The sequence below is a fragment of the Cyprinus carpio genome, chromosome A21 (assembly GCF_018340385.1).
Source record: "Cyprinus carpio isolate SPL01 chromosome A21, ASM1834038v1, whole genome shotgun sequence".
Classification (NCBI taxonomy): domain Eukaryota; kingdom Metazoa; phylum Chordata; class Actinopteri; order Cypriniformes; family Cyprinidae; genus Cyprinus; species Cyprinus carpio.
In genome coordinates, this window is record NC_056592.1 from 9,422,681 (window position 1) to 9,449,327 (window position 26,647).

The window sequence follows — 26,647 nt, forward strand, 5'->3', positions numbered from 1 at the left end:
TATTTGCATACTAAATTGTGATTGGTCTTCTTTCTTGCATTGGTTTTTTGTGAGTCTGTAGTCATACGCTGCACAGCTGTGTGATGCTAATTTAGCATTGTTGTAAAAATCTAAGCCTACCTAAAACTATAACTTTTTTCCTTGCAAATACTGATATTTCTTCTGGAAATGCAGTTACAGTTTCACAGTATCTTGATGAAGATGAAGACATCTGGAACATCAAAGTGCTGTAAGTGACTTTAGATATGTTTCTTTGTTACAGGAGCTTGTGGAGTATTATCAGAATCATTCACTGAAAGAGAGCTTTAAGCTGTTGGACACAACATTACGATACCCTTACAAATCCAAGGAACGCTTGAGTTCTCGCACCAATACCCGCTCACCAGGTAAACATTTGCAGCCATAATCCTCTGCAGCTTTTTATCTCTCTTTTTCTACAGCTCCCTTTCTCTCTCCCTTTTTTTATTTTCACTCTTCTGCTTTCTTGCTTTTTCTGGCACACATTTTTAATTGAGCCCCCACCAGTCTGGCCAGCAGCCTTCCACAATCTTTGGACACGCTCTGGAAGTCTGAACAAACAAATCCTGCCGGCTGGTCCCGCCCTCACATTCTGTATGCCCCGCCTACTGGTATTTCAACTGTCAGTCATCCTTGGCTTGGTTGTCAAGGAGCCGCCCACTCTGGCTGAGGCTGAGGCCTGACTGAGACTTCTGGCTCCCGGGGCCAAGTTTTGCTCAGCCAGCTGAATAGGTTCCAATAAACAAATGCTTCATTAGAAGTTTTAAAAATGATGTGCTTTTCTTTTTCCAGTCAAGCTTAACTGGTGTTCACTGATATTTTTTTATGTAAGTGCGTAAAGACAATGTCTGTTTGTGAGGGGCTAAGAATATGCAAGGCTTGAAGATCTCCATACCCAACACAAGAGCTACTTAAAGGAGCCATTCACCCAGATTTGTTCATCCACTCACACTGATGTAGTTTCAAACTTGTGTGACTTATATTTTCCATTGAACAGAAAAGGACACTGAATGTTCACTGTGTTCTTTTCCAGACAATGAAAGTAACCGAAGGCTGGTACACATTCACTACTGTTTAAATGTTTGGAGTTGGCAATCATTTTTTTTTTAGGTTTTTTTAATTAAGTCTCTTTTAGGCTACATTTATTTAATCACGTATACAGTAAAAGCTGAAACACTGTGGAATATTATTGCTTTAGTGTGGAAAGGCCGCCTGAAATACACTACAAACTACAAGACACCATCCCCCAGCACTGAGGTGAATCAACAACTTGCTGAAGACCTGAATGAGTTTTACTGTAGATTTTAAACACTATGCCTCACACCTCACACCCGTTCTGACCATCTCTCTACACAAACAATTAGCATCTCCATCAACTCCCCTCTCCCCCTCCTGCACTCCGGATCAGTAAAAAGGATGTGTGTCAAATCTTCAGGAAACAAAAGAGAAGGAAAGTACCAGGCCCAAACGGTGTTTCACCAGCCTGTCTAAAAACCTGTGCTGACCAGCTGGCCCACATCTTTTCACAGATCTTCAACAGATCACTGGGGCTGTGCAAAGTCACTTCCTGCTTCAAATGCTCCACCATCATCCCCATTCCAATGAAACCCAAAATCACGGGACTTAATGGGTTCAGACCTGTTGCCTTAACATCTGTGGTCATGAAGTCATTTGAGAGACTGGTGTTGGCTTATCTGAAGGACATCACTGGAACCTTACTGGACCCCCTTCAGTTTGCTTACCACCCATAGTGGATGATGCAGTCAACATGGGACTTCATTATATCCTACAAAATCTAGAAAAACCAGGGACCTATGTGAGGATCCTGTTTGTGGACTTCAGTTCAGCCTTCAACACCATCGTCCCAACACTCCTCCAGACCAAACCAAAGACTATAGAATACCCAAGATGTGTCACTCATATAGTTTTGAATGTGCAAAAATCCTCAATATGGCCGCTCTATCGACGGAAGGCCTGCCTTCTGAATAAAAGAGCCATTCTATAATCGGTATAAGTCATTGCGTCACTGCAGGTGCTGTTAGAAGTCCTGGTTGCTATAGAAACATTCAGCGTTCTGGAGATGTGTGCTTAAGACTGTGCATGCGAACTGGCTGTTCTATCCTGAAAAAAGCTTTTTTACAAAAAAACAAAACAAAACAAAAACATTAATGTTGTTATCAGGTTTGTCCAGGACAGAGACGAGTCTGATTACAGACAAGAAGTTAAGCAGCTGGCTGTCTGTTGCAGTCTTAACAACCTGAAGCAGAACACACTCAAGACTGTGGAGATGATTGTGTAGTTTAGGAGAACCCGCTCCGGATCCCTCACATCCAAGCCATCTCCTTTTTGAACTTTTGCCGTCTGGTCGGTGTTACAGAGCACTGAACACCAGGACAGCCAGGCACAAGAAAAGTTTCTTCCCCCAGGCAGTCTACCTCATGACCAGTTAAATGCTCTCGCCATTGTGCAATAAAAAATATTTTTTATTTATAATTTTTTATTTTTTATTATCTGTGTTGTTGTCTGTTTACTGAAAGCTTCTGTCACAAAAACAAATTCCTTCTATGTGCAAACATAATTAGCAATAAAGCTCTTTCTGACTTGTGAATCTTAATACAATTTAAAAGAACTATTTTCTTTTTAATCTATTTTAAAATGTAATTTATTTCTGTAATGCAAAGCTGAATTTTCAGCAGTCATTACTTCAGTCTTCAGTGTCACATGATCCTTCAGAAATCATTCTAATATGCCGATTTGGTGCTCAAAAACATTTATTCTTATAATACATTTTTTATACAGTTGAGCTGCTTAATATTTTTTTGGAAACAGTGATACAATTTTCCAGAATTTTTTTGAAGAATTAAAATTTTAAAAGAATAAAATTTATTTTAAATATACACATCTTTACTGTTACTTTTAATCAGAATCAGGAAGAGCTTTATTGCCAAGTGTGTTTACACACACAAGGAATTCGTCTTGGTGTCAGGAGCTTCCAGTACAGAACGTACAAACAGTGCAGACATACATATAATTTAAGGTAATAAAAACACTAATAATAAAGAGAACAGAAAATAAGTTATAAAAAAACAATATAGTAATAAAATATAGAGAAAAAGAAATGTCACAGAAATATGATAGTGTGTATGTGCATACAGATGGTTTAAAGTTAATGTGTTAAAACTAACTAACTCCAGCCGTCTGAAAGTTTAAAATCAATCCATTTAATGTGTTAAAGTTAATGTGTTAAAACTTACTAACTCCAGCTGTCTGAAAGGTAGTATGTAAGTCTCCTAAAGTCAATTTTTTTTATGTTGAAAAAATGAATTTGGATTGTGTCAGAATTCTGCTTACTTTTTCACAGAACATGCCAATTCTCTCACACGCACATACAAACACCTCGCTGACTCTGAAAGCATGTCCTTGAACTTACCCTCTAATTCTGTTGTGGCCTTCCTCTTTTATTTGTTGGCGCTCTCTCTATCCTTATACTGTCTCAGCAGCCACCTGTGCTTCCTACAACTTCTCCTTCCTCAGTCCTCAGGGCCTCAGCTTCTCCTCTCAAAGCTCTGCTCCCTTCTGGTCAGGTACTGTGCTCTTGCATCATCCATGCCACCTTCCCAAATTCCGTTTCACTTTCAGCCCTTCATCTTTCCATCAACATGTCTTCCTGGTTGTTTTCATCATTGTCTCATTGTTGCTCCATTAGTGCTTTAAAATCATAAAGTTCTTTCCCATTAGTAGACCAACATTAGTCACAAGCTTTCATTCATTCACATCTAGCTCACAATGTCATGAAGTGTCAATAAATCAGTTGTTTAGGCATTTAATGGTTCTCTCCATCAATTTACATGCACTAATCTTGGGATGTTGCTGGCCTTGAACAGTATTCACACCCAGGGTAGTCAGCACAGCTGTGGCGCGATACAACTTTGCTGCTCGAGACATGCGAGAGCTGTCCCTGCGAGAAGGGGATATCGTCAAGATCTACAGCAAGATTGGTGGAGACCAAGGCTGGTGGAAAGGAGAGGCCAACGGCAGGGTAATAAAGCAAGCAAATGATCTCAAAATAAGCTTCAAATATTTAAATATAAGCAATATATTCCATTATTTTCCATTCAGATTGGATGGTTTCCCTCGACGTACGTCGATGAGGAGGGGGTGCAGTGATACTCTGAGGTCACAGATCATCCAATAAAAGCCCTCTGAGAGGACTCTTTGGTTTCCATGGCAGCAACTCATGGAAGACTTTTCGCTGGAAACATATTTTACAAATTTATAAATATTTGTACTTCTGTCTCCTTTCGTCATGTACGAATATGCTTTTTTTTCCCCTTTCTCGGAATGTCTGTGTGATTTCTGTGAAGAAAACTTCTCTGAGTGAAACTGTGAACAGAGCAGAACTTTGCCTTGAAGTGGCCAAAGGACAAGCATGGCTTTAAGTTTGTACAGTAATACCTGTAAGTTGCGCTGCCGGTCAGAGGGGTATAATTGGGGGGTGGGGATGTATAAAATTACACATAAATATAATTTATTAAAGAGATATATCTATAATTAAAATGCAGTGTTGAACATTTGTTCAACAGCAGCAGCGCAAAGAATATATGTGAGCAGAAAAGATGCACTTTGCATTTCTTTACAGAGAGAATTTGCCTTAGTAAATGGTAATGCCTTTAGAGGTGGAGGTAAAGAGATGGATTCAAACTCATCTTGCACATACACATTCATACATCTGCCCTGTCCAGAAATACGGTGCCTTTTTATACATGTAGTTCACTCCCAACAGAGTCTAGTTTATATAGCTGCAGCGTTAACCCCGTTCTCTATTGGTGCACTCTCATGGCCCTATCCGCCCATTCAGCCCGATGCTCTCAACCAGAAGACCATAAAAGAGACTGAACATTTCCTGAACTTAAATGAGCAGATGACCAGATCTGCTTGACATCTCACTGGAATGAAGAGGCAGCTAACCAAAAGCATTCAGTCATGGCTGGAATTGCTTTAGCTGACTTGGACAATGAAGGATACGAGCACCATCATGTCTTCCTCTTGCTTCAAGAGGATGCAAAAGTGCAATTGAGTTTCAGGAAGAGGTTCAGTGAATGCTGTTTCTGTGATGAGCATTTATTTCCATGTTCTCACTGGTCCAAATTTGGACTGAAAAGGGAAAACCAAATGCTGTTCTGTGCACTGATTTTTATGAATACCCAGAGGTTTTTGTGAGATTTTTCTTTTCTTGTCTTCTACAAGCACATGCATTTTGCCATTCCACGTTTCTCGTATGCAGCCTGCCACATTACAGTAGCTTGCCTTACTGGTGGACACAACTGGTGCTAAATATCCCTGAGTTAGGGCAGAACTTTGTTGCTGTTGTGGACGAGGAGACCCACTGCTGAAGAACCTCAGCCACCAAGTGCACTTTATATGTCCAGAGACCTTTTAAGATAGGACACCACACTGCAGACCTGGACATTTTTTTTGTTGTTGTTTTTTTATGTCCTCTGGAAGAAAAAAATAAAATAAAATCCTCCACACTATGAGCAGTGGTCCCTCAAAGTCTAATATTGAACATTACCTGTAAACTCCATAAGTGCATGGATGTGTCCCTCATACAGTCCTTGGAGAAAAACCTTTTGATGTTGTCAGCCATCAGAAATTGAACCCATAAATCGAGATGGGAGAGTGCTAGACTGCAATAAAGCATCGGACGTGTTTTTAGCCGTGCTCCAGGCTTGAGTAAAGCTGTCTGTAGTGATGGAAGAGTGCAGCTCAGGTCAAGGTAGTGCTGGCTTAGGGGCTTAGTACCTGTTTGTGTAGTGGACAAAAAACTCATAGCATGTGGTCATATATATTACAACTGCTGTCCGTGAATCCTGGGGGGGGTTAAGATCTTACAAAGAAAAAAAAGAAATTGTGTGCATTTTTTGATTGGTCAGTTCTATCATGAAATAAATATTTCTTTTTTGTCTATTTGTGGTGTCGTCGTGTTATGATACTCCACAGAACATTCTCCGATGTAATCGTTTTTAATCACCACTAGGGGGAGGCAAGTTACTTGCTTTTTCATGACAGAAAGCACCTTGATTTTGAGATAAATATTTTTCACTTATCCTGTGAAACAATCAGACTGGTCCTTCATACATGGTTACAGTTGTCCATACATTTTCCCCCAATATTATGGGTTGTATTTAAGGATGTGTGACTATCTGTGCGTGATCTCACATCTATCCTGCTCATAAGATCAATTCCACCTTAATAAATCTGTTCACCAACTAACGCAGCACCAATTGACAGAAGGAGGAAGAAACATGGCATTTCTTCATCTTAGTTCCATAAGAATAAAAAGAACTACAAAGAAACAATCTTCACGTGATAAGTCTTATGTGAGGATGATCATTAGCACTGGCACATCGCGTTAAAGGAGATCTTGAGAACAGCTTGTGTCAGACTCAACTAGCTTTCTTTTTCCTAATTACCTCAGGGAATACAGTTAGGCTGAGGTTTATCAGCTGTTTTCCAGACAAGATATTTTATTGACACATATTTTATTGTGTCTTTATTAAAATGCCCATGGAGAGTTTTAATGTTGAAATGACTAAAGATCTATCCATTTTTCTATAAGGCTGAGGTTTCAAAATCATAAAATAGAAAGAAAAATAAATAGGCTCATGACGATGGGGATGCTGGATTAGCTGTACCTAACTAATAGGTATCTAATCAGTACACGGTTTAATCTGTTACCAACACTTTATTAATTTTGCTATTAAAGTTAGAATATATCCATTATTCAAAGTGGGATCCGGCATTCTTAGTAATATCACAGGATCAAGGATTTTGTATTTAATCCTTTAATCAATTTAAACTTTCAGAATCTCATTACGACCTCAAGGGGTAGTGTTGACTATCAAGCTGGTCCACAGTTTATAAAAAAACGTGTGCTAAATGATTTACTCCGGTTTCAGCGCTGTTATTTTGCGCACTAATATCTCAATGTAGTGTATAGGGTTTTTTTTATTATATATATATATATATATATATATATAATATATATATATATATATTATATATATATATAAATCCATTTTTATCACAGTGCTCAGTCTCCCAATCGTCTTCGCAGCATATCCTCGTGCGTCCCCTGGTTAGGGATTGACGCGCGTCACCGAGCTCATCTCAAGCTGCTGCTGCTGCTGTCTCACACTCATGGACCATCACATCCAGACAGGTACTGTGGAGTGCTGTACTCCTCTGAAACCGCGTATAGCTACATCACGCTTGTGTTTATCGGGTAAGTCTTTAAAGTGCTTATTTGCGCCATGATGAACATTTATGTGCACTGCGGGAAGTCTCGGATGTTGCTAAATCGACTTGCTTTTTTGGTTTAATGTGTTTTTGCGCATTATTTTCTGATCGTTCGTCTCCAGTGATACCGCTCTTAGAAGGTTCGATTTCAACGTAATTGTCTGAGGTATTTTTGCGCGAGATCTTTTACAGGTAATCGCTTTATTTAACCGATTTTCACAATACAAATAAGAAACCTAGCGCGCAGTCTACTTAAGGGACGTCCATAGAGGACTCGTTCTGTCTGGTAATATTTTTTATAGTTATTTTCTATATAGCCTAGGTTACACACGCGGCTCACCGTCGCGTCGCCTCTCGCGTCACAAGCGTGGTGTTTAAAGCTAGTTCAACTTTCACAAACTAGTCTTGAGACTCACGCGGTCAGTTCCACTCTCTATGTAAGTATGTCTAGATGATTTTAAAAGCAAGAACACGTCCTGAATGAACGCGTCTCAGACAGCATGTTTGGTTAGGTAAGACTTAAAGTAGGCTACTGTCTAGATAAGCGTTATTTATTCATTCTCACGTCGGAACACAAAAAGATACTTTGAATAAATTTAAATTGCTTTTCGTCCATTCAGTGAAAGCCAATGGGGTCCAAAACGTAAAAAGCAAATTGTGTTCCACAGATAAAAGTCACACTTACTCTTAGTCGTATTATTACTATTATAAATGAACTTTAGTCATAGTATGCAAATTGATAGAAAAAAAAATTGTGACAAATAGGTAGGGAAGTGCTTGCATAATTTTAAGTCTCACGCGTAATGATTAAGAAGTTCTTTATGCGATAGGAACATTAACTGAACTCTGATACAGGAGATTTCAAACTGGTCTGTGGACCCTCAAGAGTATGCCAGGGGGAAATCATGAGATTAATAATGTAATCTCTTCATTTGACAGCGCGAGTTTCTGTCAATCTGTCAATTTAACACAAATATTTTACTGATATTTTAGTAATAATTATAGTAGCCATTGACTTCCATAGTATTTTTTCCATACTTTGGAAGTCATTGGCTACCAGCAGCTGTTTGGTTACCAACATTTTCAAAATATCATCTTTTGTGTTCAGCAGAAGAAAGAAACACAAAGGTTTGAAACAGCTTGAGGGTGAATAAATGATGACAGATTTCTTAAAACTGGTTCAAATATCTCCATTATAAACCCACAACATCCAAACCCCTATTCACATACAGCTGCTGGGGGACCTGACTTATACCACAGCCACCCTTGAGGCTGTGCCACCAAAACAGAACGTGTTTGGAGACAGTGTCGGTTACAGCAGAACAGTAGTGATATGGTGTGGCATTTTGATGCAGTCCATAACGCTGCTTTTAATGTCACGCTTCGCCCTTTCCTCACTTTGTTTGCCATTTGCTTTACATCTATCTTTCTGTAAGTTCTAAATGTCAGGGCTCCGTTACTGATTGCAGTAGTTTCCCTGATGATGGTGACATCAGCGCTATACATTAACTTTTTTGCACGTAGCTCTGGTGCTACAGCGGTTGAAAGGTTTGTAGCACAGGCCACACAATTGTAGCACAAGTATAAGAAATCTGTCACCATCTCTGAAAACAACCAAGTAGTGCAGTTCATTCATCACTTATTCATTGACGTTCATGTTGAATACAGTTCGGAAAAAGATAGAGTAGCATTTGATTTTTTTCTAAACTGACAACATTTAGTAGTCTGCGTAAATACATCTACACTGAAATAATGGCTTTGAATTGCTAGTAATTTTCACAGATAATTAACACTGAATTACAAAGTAACACATTGAATTAAACATGAAATAGGAGTAGAAAGACTGAAAATTGTAAAATATACTCCAAATCCAAATCTGTTTTATTTACAGCTTCAAATATAATTTTTTTTTTACATTGTGAATGTCACTTCAAATGCAGCTTCTGTGCCACCTCTGCATATTTTCATGATTTGTAACAGCCCTATAATGTTAATTAGCATAAGTAATTAAAAGATGTGCCACTTTATGCAACTTGATTTTTATGAATAATTATGAGAGGAGTGCCTTTTTTGTGAATGTTGATTATTTTTACATACCACAATATGCACAAAATAGCTCTCATTTCTGAACCATAAAAGCTTCAGTGCATATGAGAGGGAGCTTTCCTGCTCAGATGGTTGAGGGTGCTAACGTCTGTGAACTTCTTATAAACCCAGAGTCCTTGAATGCTGCTGCTGCATGCCAATCCTCCGTCTGTTCAGATGTTGTGTCCTGTGAGAGAAATCAGAGAGCAGACCCAGCGCTGGGTGACTGACTCATTGAAAATCATCTCAGATGGATGGCTACCCAGTCATTTATTGAGATCTGAATTAGCTCTGTGCCACTCTGGCTCTGCCTCGTGGATGTATCTGATGGCAATGCTAAATCCCAGCGGTCAGGGCGATATGCATCATGTGCATCATGTGAATTATGCATCTCCCTGACTTATTATTGAATGTGCAGATGAGTAGTCTGTTTGTTACATGCGTTAAGCAATCAGTACTCCATTCATTTTCACTGATGCAAAGGAGCTCAGTAAGTCATGTTGCTCTCTAATGCTTAAATAAGTTCTCTTCACTGTGACTTCTAATTCAAACAGTTCAGGAGAAATTATTAGAACAGCTCTCAGATTTACAATAGACAACCCCCTCCCTGCCTAAGGCTTTACTACAAGCTATAACAATAATCAAGGGAAAACATACCTCATGACGTGCAAAAATACTGATGTTTTATATTAAACACCATGGCTATGCTGCATGCCACAGTAAAAACTGTGTCCAAATGAATAGCTACATAGGAAAACGTTGCATGCTGAATATGTTGCATGCAATATAAGGCATTATTATGAAGTCTTATTTAATCTCACACACACACCCACCATGCCCATGGCAGTTTCCATCTGGCTTTGGAGAACTGCCGTTCTGGGTAACAATCTGTGTGCATTTCTGCTCCCCCACAATGAATGGGACATCTATTTCCTGTTCTGGAGCTTGACGCTGAATTGAGTTGGGATGTCATTCAGCGCTCTAGTCTGCATCTACTCTTGAATGGACCTAATTGTCATAAATGTGCCAGTAATTAAATCTAGCCGCTAATAGCGAAAGACTGGTCAACTTTGCATGCATCCATGAGCGTTTTTTTGTCAGATATCATATCATCACATGCAGGGCAGTTATCTACAAACAGCAACATACACATCATGAGCCGTGATGTCCAATTAGCAAAGAAATTACTCTTATGCACTGTTTTTGAAAAACAAATATTCTCAGTCTCAGCTTTGCTTGTGTGTTAGCAGTGTGAATTAATCAATCAGCATTACTGTGATATAGGCCTGCCTATCTATCTATCTGTAAACACATGACTAGTACCTACTCTTCAGTGCCTACACACAACTATCTAATAGGACAGATAGATAGATACCTGTAAACACACAACTATCATCAATCTATCTATCTATCTATCTATAAAAGGCAAAAATGTTCCTCTAAACAAAGTGATATTTCTATGGCACAACATTGTTTTCATCTGAAGCCCTGGATGTGTGTCTAGAGGCAGAATTTATATGACCTAATGTCTGCTGTGTGAATCATCAGACTAATGAAAAAATACATGTGTAAGGACAGGAGTGTTTTATCCATTTCATTTCCCAGCACCCTTTTTGCATAAGTATGGTTTGCATCGTAAAGTCGCTCCCCAATTAATTTGTTTGATTTCAGCAAACAAACTCCTCTGATAAAGGAGGTTAGGAGTAAAGTGCCCTTTGTTATTAAGTGGCTTAAGGCAGTTTGAGGTATATTAATAAATGAGAGTCACCTCAGCTAGGAGACTCTCAGGAGGTTTGCACAGTTATTGTGGACGCCACCCACCACTTACAACGAAATGAGTTCAGGATAACACTAGCAGCACACACACGTACACATTTCTGCTCAAATGACACCCAGAATAGTACTGCTGTATTCTCTCAAAGCATCTCGGTTATAATATGCTGTCTGGCAGTCGATGTGAGGCATGTCGAGGGTGGGTTTATGAGTAAAATTCATTGTGTATGGTTGACAAGCACTTTTGTAACAGACTCTTTATGGGGCCTGTGTAATTACACAGTGTATGTTACACTTGTCCCTGACAGCTTTTTAGCATGACCCCATCCCCCCCAACCCAAAACCCCCCACCCTCCCTTCCTCATTCGCCTTTTCTGGAAATGAGACCTCTGACATCCCACCATTATTTCCCTACAGCGAGGCAGTGAAGTCTCCTCTTGCATTGTAAACACACACAGCCCTCTCTTTACAGCTGTGCTGGTTCACAAGACGGGCAGATGATTCATAATCAACTCAAAATCAATCTTTGATGATTAGAGGGAAGGTAAAGCTCTGTTGTTGTGGATGGGGGTAAACTAAAAGCTACAGTACACGTTTTTGGAAGCTTCTGAGATTTTGTTGTGTCAAAAACAGCAGATGTTGGCGAGTCTCCATCCCTGCTGTTGGCACCTCGCTGTTTTTCTCCTTCCTTGTGTGACTGGACGGAAGGTTGACTCAGTTTTGTTGGAAATGGGCCTTGTGGAAGAGTGCTCTAATCTTCTCAATGTCCCCTTTTAGACACACTTTCATTTGAGATGGGTTCGCTGGGGCATGAAGGGAAGCATGGGCTTTGTGAGTCTTAACTTGTGTGTTTGCTTTTGTGCATTTAAAGAGATAGTTCCCCCCAAAATATTCCCTAAGTATATTCTAAAGAAGGCTCACTATGCTTTTTCCCAATTCAGTGGAAGCATATAGTGACCAGGGCCTCCAGAAATAAGGATGTATAGTATATCAGTACCAAAATGATTATCAGACTCTATTCAAAAATTTTTTTCATTCATCAATATTGGTCAGTATTGGATATTTGTGTATGAATGCTTATTTCCCCTATTCTGGGTATTGACACAAATTTCACTATTCGATTTTACGATCAATTCATTTAGATATAAATCAGGTATGGTAGGTGTACATTTTCTAGTAGCTGTCATAAAAACTTTGTTGATGACAGATTTATTCAAACTTACACATCAAATAGTGAAGAACTGTTTAAGTAAAAATAAAATGAGTATGTAATATAGTGAATATACTGAAATGTTCATCTCTAGGGTTCATTTTTCTAGCAAATTATTGAGCTGTGGTCATTTAATAACTTTTCTGCGGTAAATGTTATGTGAGATATTGTTTTCACACTGTTTTGCTAATGTCTTTCAGCAGTTGAAACTGATTAAGTGATTAGATGAGACATGATACAAGTTATGTAATGTATTGTTCAACATACCTTCTAATGTTGTTCATGCATGTTTATTTCGTGCTGTAACTAACAGTAAAGAGAAGATGATAGGTTCATGTGTGCTATGCTGCCTTGAACAGAGATCTTTCACGCCACATTAAAGAGCTCCAAAAACGGATTTTGTTATTTGAATTTCTTTCTTTTTTCTTTTTTTTTTTTTTTAAATTGATCAAATTTGAAAGGTGAGGCTTTGTTTCATATAAAAAATAACAGAGTACAAATCTTATTGTGGTTTATTGGAGGGGAGGCACAATACAAATGTTTAGTTACGAGAAACGATTCAAATTGAGAATTCAATACTGTCAACCAATCCCTATTGTTGCTGTTATTGTTTTGTACTGTGCAGATTTTAGTTTTGTTTTTAATATATTCAAACAGAAAATAATGAAATAAATAGTTGTTTCAAATTGGCCATTTATCAATTAACATCATAACATAACATAAATTATCAGCTTGTCGGGACTGGCCAGAATTTTAATATTTATCCTATCAAAAAGGGGACCACACAACATTCGGACTATATTCCAATAAGTGATATGATAAGTTTATATTATTATAATTATTTAGCTCTTAAATTTCATTTGAGCATCCACAATAACGTTCTGCGTCAGTGTCAAACTTGTTGAAATTTGACACAATTCACATGTCTTCAGCTGTTGCTGAAGGGCTGAGATTTCACAGAGGAGGGCACCCACACAATAAATAAAACTTGGGCCCCTGATATATCCTAGTAAATCTTTTCCATTTCATAAAAGAAAAAAGTGGTAAGAATGACATTAGGGAGAGTAAACGATGACAGAATTTGCATTTCTTTGACCATACCATTTTGATATAAAACTTAGTTTAAGTGAAGGGAATGAATTATTCATGTAGCTGTATGTGTGTAAATGTGCTTGTGGAGGAGGAGCCCCTCTTCAGAGACACTCACTGCAAAGTGCAGATTTCTGTGCCCCTCTCCACACGGCTGAACTGTGGAGGAGTGGGCCTGCTAGGACTTCCCACTACAATCTATGAGCTACACAGAACAGAAATCATATACTGGCTCAAAACATCCTCTCATATAATATTTGTTATTTTACCACGACTGACTTGAGAATGTTTGTTTTTTTGTTTTTTTTCAGGTGGAGCATAAGCATGTAGTCTTCTTTATATATGTGTGTGTGTGTGTGTGTGTGTGTGTGTGTGTGTGTGTGTGTGTGTGTGTGTGTCTGAAAGCAATGCCAGATCCATTGTGCATTCAGACAGGAGTTTCAGAGACAGACAGAAACCAGGCAGAGGCTCGTGAAGGCTTCACTGAGCACACCAGGAAAAGAATGGGTTTTAAGGCAGTTCTTTTCTCACACCAATGACTCCTCTGTGAATAATGCCACTGAGCTTCTGGCACCTATAATAGAAAACTGGAACAAAATCAAAAAGCTGACTACATTGTGTGACACACAATCCAGTTTTTTGTTTTTTATGCAGAAAAGCAGATTTTATGAAATACAGTATTGTGATACCTGTTTAAATATCCTTGTTCTCTCTGTCACATAGGAAAGGAAGTCTAAGATGAATGGTGGTAACTGCATTCAAGACCTCATCCAAAAGAAAGCCACCCTGCTGTCCCTTGCCACCTACCTCTCAGAACAAAGTTGAGCCAACGATAAAAGAAGTCCACCAGTGAACGACAGCGATGTTGTACAGTCGTTTAATGTAAGAGCTCCTAAGACCATAAAAAAATTACAAATTTATCACTTTTCACTCTTGATCCATCATCCAGTTTCATAGTCTTCCTCTGATACTGGAACACAGTGTGCCCTTGATCTGTGAACATAAGAGATGTGAAAAGTCGGATGCACTTGTTCACACAGGATCAGACGATCAGGAGGACCTCTGGGTGACAAATAATGACAGCAGATTGATGATGACATCAACGAGCGGGGCTTTGAAGCGCTGAGCTTCACAGGTCACAGATCAGAGTGCTGTCTTCTGGGGCTGACAGCTGGTCTGAGGGAGGGAGGCCGTCTCTGTGTGAGCAATGCAGCTATGCGGCCGTGAAGACTCCATCTCCATTACGGGACTGTCCACCGCTGCAGTGGTGGCCATAGCATGTAACATCCTGGTAGCTCTTCTCATACTGGTTCTGATACTGATTCTCTGCAAAGCATGCAAGGTTCCCTCCAGCCAGGAGAGCGTCCCGGTGCTGACTCTAGAGAACGCACGTCAGAGGAATGAGCAGAGGTACTTGCTTACGGCATGAGGGAAAAAAATTGGAGACGAAACACTGTTTATACTTTGTACTGTCCACAGCGATCAATCACAGATTGGGCCACATGGTTTGACATGATTTCGTAGATGTTTCTATGCTATTCATAGAGGCCTGCGTAACAGAGGCGTCATGTAAGAACACTGGAGGACGAGGAGTGAGTTGGCTGAGCATGGGCTGCTGGGACTGTACCTGAGCTCTCTTATACTGTACCACTCTGCCTGAGTGTTTTATGTAAAGGTAAAGAGACTCTCAATGCCCTCTTTTGAGTTGTTCAGTAGTGCCTGACGGTGTAAGTGAAACCCCACACCTGCAGCTAACCAGCTAGCAATCAGTGTTATGCTAATTACCATGCAAACAAATAAAAGCTCATGTGCAAGTATTACATTTTAATAAGAGCTGAATAGGGCTGCTTTGTGTCTGAAAGAGGAATTTTAATACAAAATGCATGTTTTATTGTGGTTGTTTGCTTGTGCAGTGGGCCAGAGGGATCGGTACACTAATAACATGCTAGCATCTTTGCTTTTCTTGAGAATATCAGAGAAAATTAAATGGTAAATAAAGATTATGAACTTTTAATAAATACATTGAAATATCCATAAAAACTTGGTCTTTTTTTAACATCTTGTAAAGTTATGACCTAACTTATAGCCATGCTGTAAGACTATTTTTGATTGCTGTCACATTTCTAGACAGCAATTTACATACTGGACCTGAGGTATATATATATATATATATATATATATATATATATACAGAATTGGTGTAAACTGCCGTCATATATAGGCCATTCTACAGAATTGGTGTAACTGCTGTCCTACAACCAAAAACACATTTAAAAAGCATTTAAGTATTCAAATCTTAGATGTTTAGTAAGACCCTTCTATTCTCTAATGAAAGGCACAATAATATTAAAAACATTAGTAAGATTAATATATATAAAATAATAATTTATTTGGTACTTTCAATTGGGAGGTGTCTGTCCCGAATCCTAACCCCTAAATTTCGACTTATGAAAATGATATTGAAATTATTTTTGTAATTTTTTTTTCATAGTTGTTTTTAAAAATATATTTTTGATTCTTTTAAAAAGTAAAGAAAAATCTAAGGAACGTCACTACCATGGGTACATGTGCAGAACTGTGCTAGCTAACCATGTGCTGATTCGCATCTTTGAGGCAGGTTCAGAAGTATCTAAAATGGTCACTACTGAAACAGTCACTGTGAATGACTGTTGAACTGTGAATGAATCACTGTGAAGTCACATGAAATGTTTTGTCAAAAATAAAGTATACTGAATTATCAGCTAAGATGTTATGATAGTTTTTGGTTCAATGTATATTCAAACTAATGAATCCTTAACTTTGAAATCTTACTGTGAAGAGGTACCAAACAAGAGAAGGGTACAAAAGTAAAACAAATTTAACTCAACAAACATATGGCTTCAGAAGAAGAACCACATTTGGCAAAGGCCCAGTCAGAGCCCATACCTGAATCTAATCTATAAAAAAACAAACCAAAAAAATAAAAATACAATTATTTTTCTTTTCTCTTTTTGCAAGAAAGAGTGAAAAAAAAATGGACAAATCACGATGTGCTAAGGTGATAGACTCTGACACTGGCTGCTGTATTAAAAGGAGAAAGGAGAAAGCCATTTCAACCAAATATTAGTTCAAGGGTTCAAGTCCCCATTGGGGCAAAAAGGGGTGTGCACACTTGTGCATCCAGGATATTTCAAGTCTTATTTTTCATTCTTCTTTCCTTTAAAGTTTCTGTTTGTCTGTTACATGAATTTCGTTGGTTTCAATATTACATTAAAGGTGAAAAAAGATCTGACATGAATTAACCTGGATTCATTTTTTATCTCAAACATATCACAGTTTTAACAGGGGTGTGTTGACTTTTTATACCCACTGTATATTTTAATGTCTGTAGTGAATTTGTAGAATTTGTTGTTCTGGTCTTACTCAGTTTCTGTGGGTTGTTTCCAGGCTATCTCAGTGAGCTCAACAGTTGCTCCATCTTTGCTATTTCCACTTCCAGCCTCTTCGGCAACTCCTGACCCTTCATCTCCTGTGGTGAGGACAAGATAAGTCAGCTGCTGGTAATGAGAGGACTGACGCAGGGGCGCCACTAACAATCACAAACACTTCTCAGCGTGAATCTCCCATTTAGACGTTTCTATCTCGACCAGCGGAGGAAGTAATGAGAGAGATGTTAGCAAGGTGTCATTTCCTCTGTGTTGTGGTGGGACAAAAAAGTCAGAAACTCACTCTAATCTTGCATGACGTTTGACTGACACTATTACAACGACAAAAAGATCCCATCAAAGATTGCTATGGTTACTGACCATGCCAGCGTCATAATGAACTAAACCAGACCAGACGAACTTCTCGGCAGAAATATTCACTGCCACTAATTAAACACTCTCCAGTTCCTGTCAATCATTAGGCAAAACTTTAAGCAAATGTGATTCTGGTAATCACTCTGAGAACATCTGCTAGATTTGCTCAGCAGAATCCTCAACAAAAGACAACAACAGAACTAAAAAAACACATTCATCATTAACCTTTAATCACAATCCCAAAGTACTTTACAACACTGATCTACCTTCAGACCTTTTTATTGACCTCATTCACTTTAAACATGTCCACCCTCATCCACCTTATTTTGCAATGCGGAAGTACTGTAAGCTATTTTTCTGTGAATGTGCAAGACTTCTGATTCATTAGCAATGATAGGTAAAAGAACTATAATAATAACAAAGTTTGGTTAATGGTGAAACTATTTGTGCTACAAACTGGTGTGTTTATGATTACAATAATATATTAAAATTATATGATAACAAATGCCAGTTTGCATTATTAGGCAGCATAACAGAGTTTTTTGGGGTTTTTTGTACAGCTAAAATAAATGGAAGCGAATGGCACCAAAAGTCATCCACATTCTAGTTACATATGGCCATGTCCATTCTTACATTTAAAAATAAAGCGGATAGTGCACAGATATGACAAATATGAATATTTGCTCTTTATGAAGAGTAGGTTTCTCTTCACCCATCTTGATATTAGAGCTGTTACGATACCAAAATTATGATTTTTATACAATACCTGACAAAAATATCTCGATATTACTAAAACAACAGAAAACGTAAATGTATAATAGATGAAGCACAAATTATAGTTATACTTAAAATTCATTATTTTATTTACCAATTAAAAAATCCCTGAAATCTCTCACTACTGCTATTAAGTGGCTCCTTTTCCAAGAGAACTTCTAATGTTTATGGTAATTGTGGTCAGTGTTGTGCAGTTACAGTTTATTCAGTGACCCTGTAACTTCAAAACAGCAGAGTTTTCTGAGAAGTTGCTGACTGTTGAGACTGCTGTGGAACAAAGTAGATTAGAAAATAAATCAGCAGCTGAGACGGCAAACTGAGGGCTCAGGAAAGAATACTGACCTGACTATTCATGCAGTGAATATAAAACAGTCTGTAAAATAGAGCTTGCTAAAGGATTAATATGGATAGATTGATGAGTCACAGGCACAGAGAGACATGGTGGAAGGAGAAAGCATTTTGAAGACTCATTGGGAGGTGAGATATGTGTTTTGGTGTAGTGTCCTAATCTGGAAAGCAGCTGACCATTTCTACTGAGTTTGGAACATGCTGTTTTGAGTCACCGTCTCAGACTAAAATTGCTTTAACATATAGCTTGTAGAAAGATATACATGTCTGGCTTCAGCCAGCATTGACCTATGCTCGGGTATAAGGTCAAGTGCCTTATCCAAATAATCAATGTCATCACAGTCCTTCATAAAAGTCTGTATTATAAAAGTTGGTTTTGTTTCCTTTATTTTGTGATACTATTTTTAAGTATTGGATTTTTCTCTTGGAAAAACATTTTTCCATTTTGCTAATGGAAAAACATTTTAGAAAATAATTTACGGTAAATCATTTTATATATAAAATAAAAATAAGATTTTAAAAATATTTTAATGTGTTTTAAATGTTGAGAGACAACTATAAATAATCCATTAAAATGATGACTTCCCAAACAATGTAAATGGTTCTGTTTTGTCTTAGAAGACCTGGCAATATATCAGTCCAGGTGGAGTTTCCCAAAAGCATTGTAAGCCCAGGATGTTCACAGAAACCACTGGCATCAATGGTCACTTCAATTTATTCAGGCTTACAGTGTTTTGTGGAAATGCAGTATACTGTAGGTTGATTTAGCAGTTCTGACAATTTCTGCATTGGCCCATATCTGTTTGATCAACCCTTTCAGAAAATTTTCTTCTCCAAACTGAAAAAAAAACATACAAAAAAAAAATAAAAAAAAATACAATTTTTAAACAATTCTCAAAAAAGTCCACTCACAAGATTTGTGTCAAAATGGACACCATGACAGTGTTCATCAGTGTCCACTCACAATACAAAATTCACTAGTTTGTCCAAATAATTGAGAAAAAAAAAGGAAACTAATTTTTTTGCATTTCAGTTTTGTGCAGAAATTTACACTTCACTTTTAAATAAAGTAACATAAGATGCAAATCACCCTCTTGATGAGGCAAAACAGAAATCTATGTCAGTTTTAAATTAATTTATCTAAGATTAGCTACTGCATCGGGGAAGGCAATGATGACATTAGGCTGTGGAAAGCTGGTGATTAATGACTCGAGGAGACAGTGAATGTGTTGCAATGCTGTCTCTCATCAGTCATATTAAAAGACACTGCACTCAGCATATCACTCTCTCTGCTTAAGGTAAGTACAGCCATGGCAGAAATAATACAGCTTCTTCCTAATCAAAAGCATTAGTGCAACTCAACTTGTGACACTGTGTGTCATTCATGGGAATGAGCTGTTTCAGCCAATCAAATATAACGAAAGTCACCAACAAAACACATCAACACTGAGCACTGGCACTGACAGAGATCTCCAAACAACAAATTAAACATTTGAGGTGAGGCCGAGAGATTTTAATTATGTACTGCCATTGTTATATTGTTATGATCAGTCATTGGGTTGGTTTCTCTAGATGCAGTAGGAAACAATGGAAGTAGTGTACATTAAAAATGAAAGGTGAAATGTATAATTTTATGGTTGCTGAAATTCTCTCTCTTATCCCAGATTGATGTGCAGAGACAATTGGAAGTGTACTGTACATTCAAAACCTCTGATTCAACCAGTGATCAACCTGATTCAACATGATCAAGAAAAAGCAATAACACACTTAATGTTTCATTTGTAAGATTCATCTACCAATTACCCTGGAAGCACTGCAAAACTTCAAAGACCTTTAGTCAGATCATTTTTATTTCTGCAACGGTTTGTTCCAAAAGCATTTGTCCCCCAGTACAGTCTGATTAATGTCTTGAATTACTGTTTTAATGCCTAGCAAACCAATAATATTTGAATTCACGCTCAATATGCTTTGTTAATGTGGTTCCAAAACATGCTCATCCAATGTCAGTAAATTGAGATGTTCAATACCTCTGTTAACAAATGATTTTTCTTTGAACTGCAGTGGTGATCTGTGTGTGCTGTAAATTCATGTCTGAAGCCGTCACAAAGATGGAGATACAGCAATTTAACAGATGAAGTATGTAGCACAGTAGTGATTGAAACAGCACTGATCGATTAAGCATGTGGTTTCATTGGAAGCATAATATGAGTGGTTCTCCTACCTTTGGTTTCTTGTGGAGGTTGGGAGAGAGCTTGAGGCTGGTGACATGGCCGCGGTCATCGCCCACGATGATGATGAGATGGACAGGGTTGAATTCAATGTGTAAGAGCCTGGTCTTCTTGGATACCACTTTTTGCTGGCAAAGAGCTTTATATTTGTTAATGCTGAGGTCGAACACATGATCCTGAGAGAGAAATGGAGGAGGAGCAGGCAGTTAGTCTCAGCATTAATCTATGTTGCATGAGTTTCTGTTTTGATGTTTTATTGTGAAGCAGACATTAGCACCTCTATAATGCATTCTCTTACTTTGGCTCCGAGTGTCAGTAAGCCTATTGGTGTGTGTGCGCTTGTATTTTAATATATTCATATGTATGTGCACAAGAATACGTGTGACTGTGGAGGTGTAAGAATGCAGACCATCTGCTTAGAGGATTGTATTATTTGTGTAATTGGATGTATAGAGAGGTAGTATAAATATTTAATAGATTTATTTAAATATATAATTTAAATAGTATATATTATTTAATATGTCAAATTTAAATTATAGATATAAATGGAAAATTAATTTATAATTTGCAGTACTTTATCTATTCATATTTATATATTTTCATTAATATTTTTTATACATATGAAGTACATTTGCTGTGCGTGAAAAGATGTATGTGTGTATGTGTGTGTCTGTCAGAAATACAGATTAAGAACAAGTCTCTCTGAGGATGACAGAGTCCTGTGCAACAGATGCAATCTGTGGATGACAGTATCTCATCTTCTGTTACATTCAGTAAAAAAATAAACAAATGATACAGAGAGAGAGAGAGTGAGTGAGGGATGGGTGATTAGAATTCCCATTATTCTCATTGTCATTCATGTATTATGCTACCCACCTAAACATAGTCTTTGCTCTGGCAGATGAAAGATAATGGGAGATGGGGGACGCAGGATACAGGCTTGGATACTCATTAGTAAATATTTGTCAAGCAGCATGGCTCATAATTAGTCAGCGAGTGTGAATCTATCTTAACAGAAAGATTGTATTCTGGGCAGCTGACGTAGCGATGCAGAGGACTCATACTACGTCAGTACTAATGATCCCATCTGTAAATGCAGGAGTAACACCAAATCTAACACAACATCTTTAGAGCTAAGAGCTTGAAGGAAAAAAAAAACCCTTTAAAGATTAGCAATCATGCAGTTAGGTCTGTGTTCTGTTGTTTCATGATATGTCAGCAATGTTTATTTTTGTAGGTTCGCCTGCAATGAATTTCTTCATGGCATTCTGAAATAGCCGAGGCAGCTGACTGACAGCAGAGATCTGGACCCATTCCAATACTAGTGCGATACTGGCATACAGCAAATCACACAGTATGTCCCAACTACTGAGATAAAAAAGGAAGGCCAAAGCAAGGCTAAATGGTGTACATTGCTGCATTTTTCATTGCACTACTAATTGCAGTAGCAGTGACAGTTTCTGTCAGGACCTGACTGATACATACATATACACAGTATATCCCCCTTGACCCCCTTCCTGAGAACACCATTTTATGAAATCAATCCATGATATCCTTCATACAGTCAAATGCAACTGGAAGTGCGTGTGTGTATATATATATATATATATATATAGAGAGAGAGAGAGAGAGAGAGAGAGAGAGAGAGAGAGGCAAAAAATAAATGCTGAAATTTGTGATTTGAAATTTGAAATTTATGTGTATTTTTAAAATGATCAGATAAAAAACACCACGTCAAAACTACAGTATTACTTAAAAGGAAACTACATTCTCAGCATTTCCTGACATTGTACACTTGGCATCACAGTAAAGCAGAATTCAGGTTATTTGGTTTTGCTGGGGAACAGAATGTGGTCTTTATTGGATCACGCTGTAATGGGTTTTTCTGTAGAGGGCAGGTGTAATTTAGCCCATCTGAGTTACAGTGTTAGCAAATAACAGCGACAGCCACCATGGCACGGCAGTTTAAACCAATCAAGACTGCAAGACTGACAGGTGAAGCCTGAAGTAGCCTCAGACAAGAGCTTGAGACCAGCTGTGTAATTTGAGGCTAATTGCTAAAGAAGGGCCACAGGAAAGAGTGTGTGTGTTTGTGTGTGCTGCAGCTTACAGGTGCACTTGAGCGCTGTTGGAAAGACATCCCACTGTCTGGCTGCTACTGTGTTTCATCAGGAATTATTGCATTCCTCATAAGGGGCGTGAGTGAATATCCCTTGTTTAATTACCTTACCAACATAACTATTCACTAGAATGAATCAAACTATTCAATACTACAGTACATATGAAAGAGAGGACTGGTTAGGAACGCATGTTAGTTTGATTATTGAAAAAGGCAATGTGCTTTGAGTGGAAGTATCCAGAACTGCTGTTTTAATGTAAGGAATTATTATTAATTAATAATATTATTATTAGGGGAATTGGTTTGGAATCTATTTGGAAAATAGATGGATGGATGGATGGATGGATGAATGGGTGGATTATGATTACTTTTTTGATGTTATTATAAAAATAGAATTTGAAGCAACTTCAGAGCCACCATTGTGTTTGTATTTGAGTCAGTTAAACTCTTTACCTTTCCGTTAGTGGTGACAGCAGCAAAGACAGTAGAGGAGTAAGGAGCCCAGCCACATCTGTCACTAAAATTTCAGGTCAAAGGTGAACTCAGGAGACTTGCAAGAGACATGTATTGTTACCTGTATTAGCTACTATTCAGTTAAAACAAAGCTTTAACAAGAACTACAGCGCTCCCATTCTGAATTCATCTGAATTGCATAGCATGAGCCAGAGCCTTTGTTGAAATGTGGGCAGTCAGAGTGACTGATATCTACAATTACTTCAGTACAAGGTCCAGTGCAGGTCATACAACAAACTGGTCATACAACAGGCAGAAATGTCTATTGCTGATCTCTTGACTGTATCTGTTGCAAAGCACAAGAGCTCTCTGTTGGCGGTTTAGGGATACTGCATCTAAAACACCAGTCCTTTACACACTACAAGGGAAGATCTATTTATTAAAGTTGTATGGGAGCATGAAACAGACCACCTGTAATAATTCTGTTGAGATGTGCAAACACTAAATTCAAATGTTCAGCCAATTATTGCACCAATTTTAAGACAAAAAAAAAAATAAAAATCTGTGATCAAAAATTTGGGTGGGATAATTGGAATTTTTTTTTTTATTATTGTCTAAAATATGACCCCACCCATCCCAACTTTTTCTGAAATGAAATTCAGCCCATGCCAGCTGAAGGATAAGTAACAGGGTGCTATTTTTAGAGGCTGGAAAAGGCTGCTGCAGACATAATGCTATAGGGAATGGTGCTCATACTTCAAAGTTTGATCCCAAATTTTGATCATCCAGTCCCAGCTGCAGGATATGAAGACATCGGGCTGGAAAGGATTCCACCTCACACGAGTGACAGTCATGAAGTGGGCATCATATGTTTCCAGGAACTTGCTAGAATAGTATTTGGAGCCCTGTGAAACACAAACTCATTACTGGTTAAATTAACATTACAAAACTGTTGTTTTGTACAATAGCACTCTTGCTCCTGTTATACTGCTTAACTATCCACTGGTAGTTATGAAAAATATTTGCATAAGTAATAGTAACATTTAAAACATTCCTTGCAAAGAGAACTCCACCATTTTTCTTGTTTTGTTTGTATTGTGTAGCTCAGGAGAAGTACTTGATAGATCGAATACATTGTTCCCCGGGCAGCGCATCACATAACAGAAGGGCTTTGAGTTTAATCTGAGAGATGAATCTAAAGAACACAGAGCTTTGCATCAGCTGTCAGTCTTTGAGGAGACAGGGGCCAGTTTTTTCCCAGCAGTATGTCTCTAGCATTCTAGCAATAGATGAGCCTCCAACATAGCTGCCCAACATTTTTCTTTGTTTTAACATCTTTTTTTGTCTTCTAGCATCCCCTTCAGTGAGAATTATACCATCACGACAGAGCTGGTGTGATCGGCAGTCGTACTCTCTTTCTGTTTTGGATCCAACTTGCATTTCTTCAGCAATGTTTTCTGCTTTTTCTGACCATCTGCCAAGCGCCAACCATGATATAATTAGCCACACAGTATATTTCTTGGTAAATCCCGACACTACCCAACAATCTGCCTGCACCAGAGCAGTTCGCTCTTTCACCATGGCTTCTACACTAAGAAAGCTGGTGTTAGTATCAGAATTACAGCAGTAAGCATCATCAGATAACGTTCTGAAAGATGGTGGGTTGCTTTAATTGAGCCGTGCACAATTTTTGATAGAAAATGATTTGGTAAAGAAATGCCATTTTTATCTGAAGGTCAAGAATTGGGTCCTGGTCAAGAAACCTCTAATCTCTTATTTAACTCTAACAACTTAATAAAGTTTGATACAACCTTATAATGTTTCATACAGACCACTGCTAATGTCAGCGATAAGATACAGCATTAATCCTACAGCATCTGTAAAGCTTTAAGGAATGTTCAATAAGCAACTTATTGAATACTTTTCTTCGTGCACAAAAAATATTCTCGTCGCTTCATAACGTTACGGTTGAATCACTGATGGCAGATGGACTATTCTGTCGATGCTTTTCATACTTTCCTGGACCTTAACACTGTTATTTACTTGGCAGTCTATGGGACAGTCACAGGCCTACCGGTTTTCATCCAAAATATCTTAAATTGTGTTCCGAAGACGAACAAAGCCTTTACGGGTTTGGAACAACATGGGGGTAAGTGATTAATGACAAAATTTTCATTTTGTGGTGGAGTAACCCTTGAAACTTACAAACGATTCCTTGTATAAGATAAATAGTAAACTTACATGAACCAAGACCAACAGTGAACAAATCATTGTGTTTGTGATTCCTATAAATAAACAAATACAAATGTCACTCAAAGTAGTGATATTTATTTTACTCAAAAGATGACTGCATTTGAGTTAATACAGTGTGAACCTCACCAGCAGAGGGCAGTCACAGACAGACTTTTGGGCTTTTTCATACGGGAACGTCCACAGTGTGAGAAGTGTGCCTTTCTCTCCTCTAAATTCATCAGATGCATTCTCAAAGTACATGAAATCTGAGGTTTGGATATAAATGTGTTTGCATCAGAAACCTGCATGCTCTTTTTCTGAACATTTTTTAATATCTATCTAACATAAGGGGTGTGAAAATAAATTATTTTTCAGAATTACCTTGCGCAACGTCATCAAATATATTTTGATTCACCATACGCTCAATGATCTTGATTAAATTAACTAACTCATAAACTAAACTTCACCATTCAACGTAACGAAGATGTAACGTTAGAGTAAGTTTTTTTTTTGTTTCAGAATAATAATCGCTTTGTGAGGATGTACTTTAATTTTCGTTGATCTGAGTAAGAAAAAACCTTTTTTGAAATGTAAAAATAACTTTATTCAGAAAATATTGTATTATTATATAAATAAGTTTAAATGGTTTATCTCTTCTAATAAGAACTGTTTGCGAAATGGTTGGTGTCACGTGAACACAGTTTGTTATTCGGCACCATGGCACCTGACGTGACACCAAAACGTGCAGAGTGAGATGTTCCTTACCTGTGGCAGCCCTGTGGCCCCATTTTTTTAACAGCGACACCTAGCTAACTTTACTCCAAAATCTAGGACCACAGAAATGATTAAATTAGGGTTGTTTTCTTTCTTTCTTTTTGTTTTTGTTTTTTTATCTCTGCGCCTCATTTACATCGTAAGTGAGTGCGCAGCCACTTTAACGTGCATTATGCAAGGCTTCCGGTGTCTGCCGCTTCCAGTTATTTAAGCTGTGCAAAAAAAATTTAAAAATCAAACTCCAATATAAAACCTAAAATACTTAAACAAGAAAATATAAAATTAAAAACAAATAAAAAAATTAAATGTTAAAACTTACTGTATGGAGGTAAATCAGTAGCTAAACTCGAGAGGTTGGACATCTGAATGTGAGAACTTGCGTATTGGTAAGTTGAAATTTACACTCACGCTCTGATGTGAAAAGCTGAATCTTTCAATTTGCACACCAGACAATGATCAAACAAAC

The 26,647-nt window shown here is 37.9% G+C and overlaps 2 protein-coding genes and 1 long non-coding RNA gene across 11 annotated transcripts in view; 2 read left to right on the plus strand and 1 right to left on the minus strand.

Annotated features, from left to right (window-relative positions):
- Nucleotides 1–5,985, plus strand: part of LOC109080113 (guanine nucleotide exchange factor VAV2-like) — a 156,731-nt gene extending 150,746 nt beyond the window's left edge. For 4 of the 9 annotated variants that reach the window (XM_042778874.1, XM_042778876.1, XM_042778872.1 and 1 more), the window contains 4 exons: nucleotides 263–386; nucleotides 3,516–3,602; nucleotides 3,903–4,057; nucleotides 4,138–5,985. In XM_042778874.1, the coding sequence (XP_042634808.1) occupies nucleotides 263–386; nucleotides 3,516–3,602; nucleotides 3,903–4,057; nucleotides 4,138–4,185 (414 nt within the window). In that variant the 3' untranslated portion in view covers nucleotides 4,186–5,985. Of the gene's footprint in view, nucleotides 1–262; nucleotides 387–2,199; nucleotides 2,557–3,515; nucleotides 3,603–3,902; nucleotides 4,058–4,137 lie in introns of those variants that run through there. The other 5 variants (XM_042778873.1, XM_042778881.1, XM_042778877.1 and 2 more) reach the window with 3 other exon arrangements.
- A 1,130-nt stretch (nucleotides 5,986–7,115) lies between these two features.
- Nucleotides 7,116–15,514, plus strand: LOC122149287. The gene is made up of 2 exons (XR_006162917.1): nucleotides 7,116–7,303; nucleotides 14,198–15,514. It is a non-coding gene; the product is annotated as an uncharacterized LOC122149287 (long non-coding RNA).
- A 578-nt stretch (nucleotides 15,515–16,092) lies between these two features.
- Nucleotides 16,093–25,761, minus strand: LOC109080114 (dynein axonemal intermediate chain 4-like). Its single transcript, XM_042778883.1, has 5 exons — nucleotides 25,555–25,761; nucleotides 25,417–25,460; nucleotides 23,932–24,080; nucleotides 20,597–20,779; nucleotides 16,093–16,982 (listed from the first exon to the last, which is right to left on the minus strand). The coding sequence occupies exons 2-5, from the start codon at nucleotides 25,444–25,446 to the stop codon at nucleotides 16,976–16,978; spliced, it is 369 nt and encodes a 122-aa protein (XP_042634817.1). The 5' UTR covers nucleotides 25,447–25,460; nucleotides 25,555–25,761; the 3' UTR covers nucleotides 16,093–16,975.
- Between the last annotated feature and the right edge of the window lie 886 nt (nucleotides 25,762–26,647).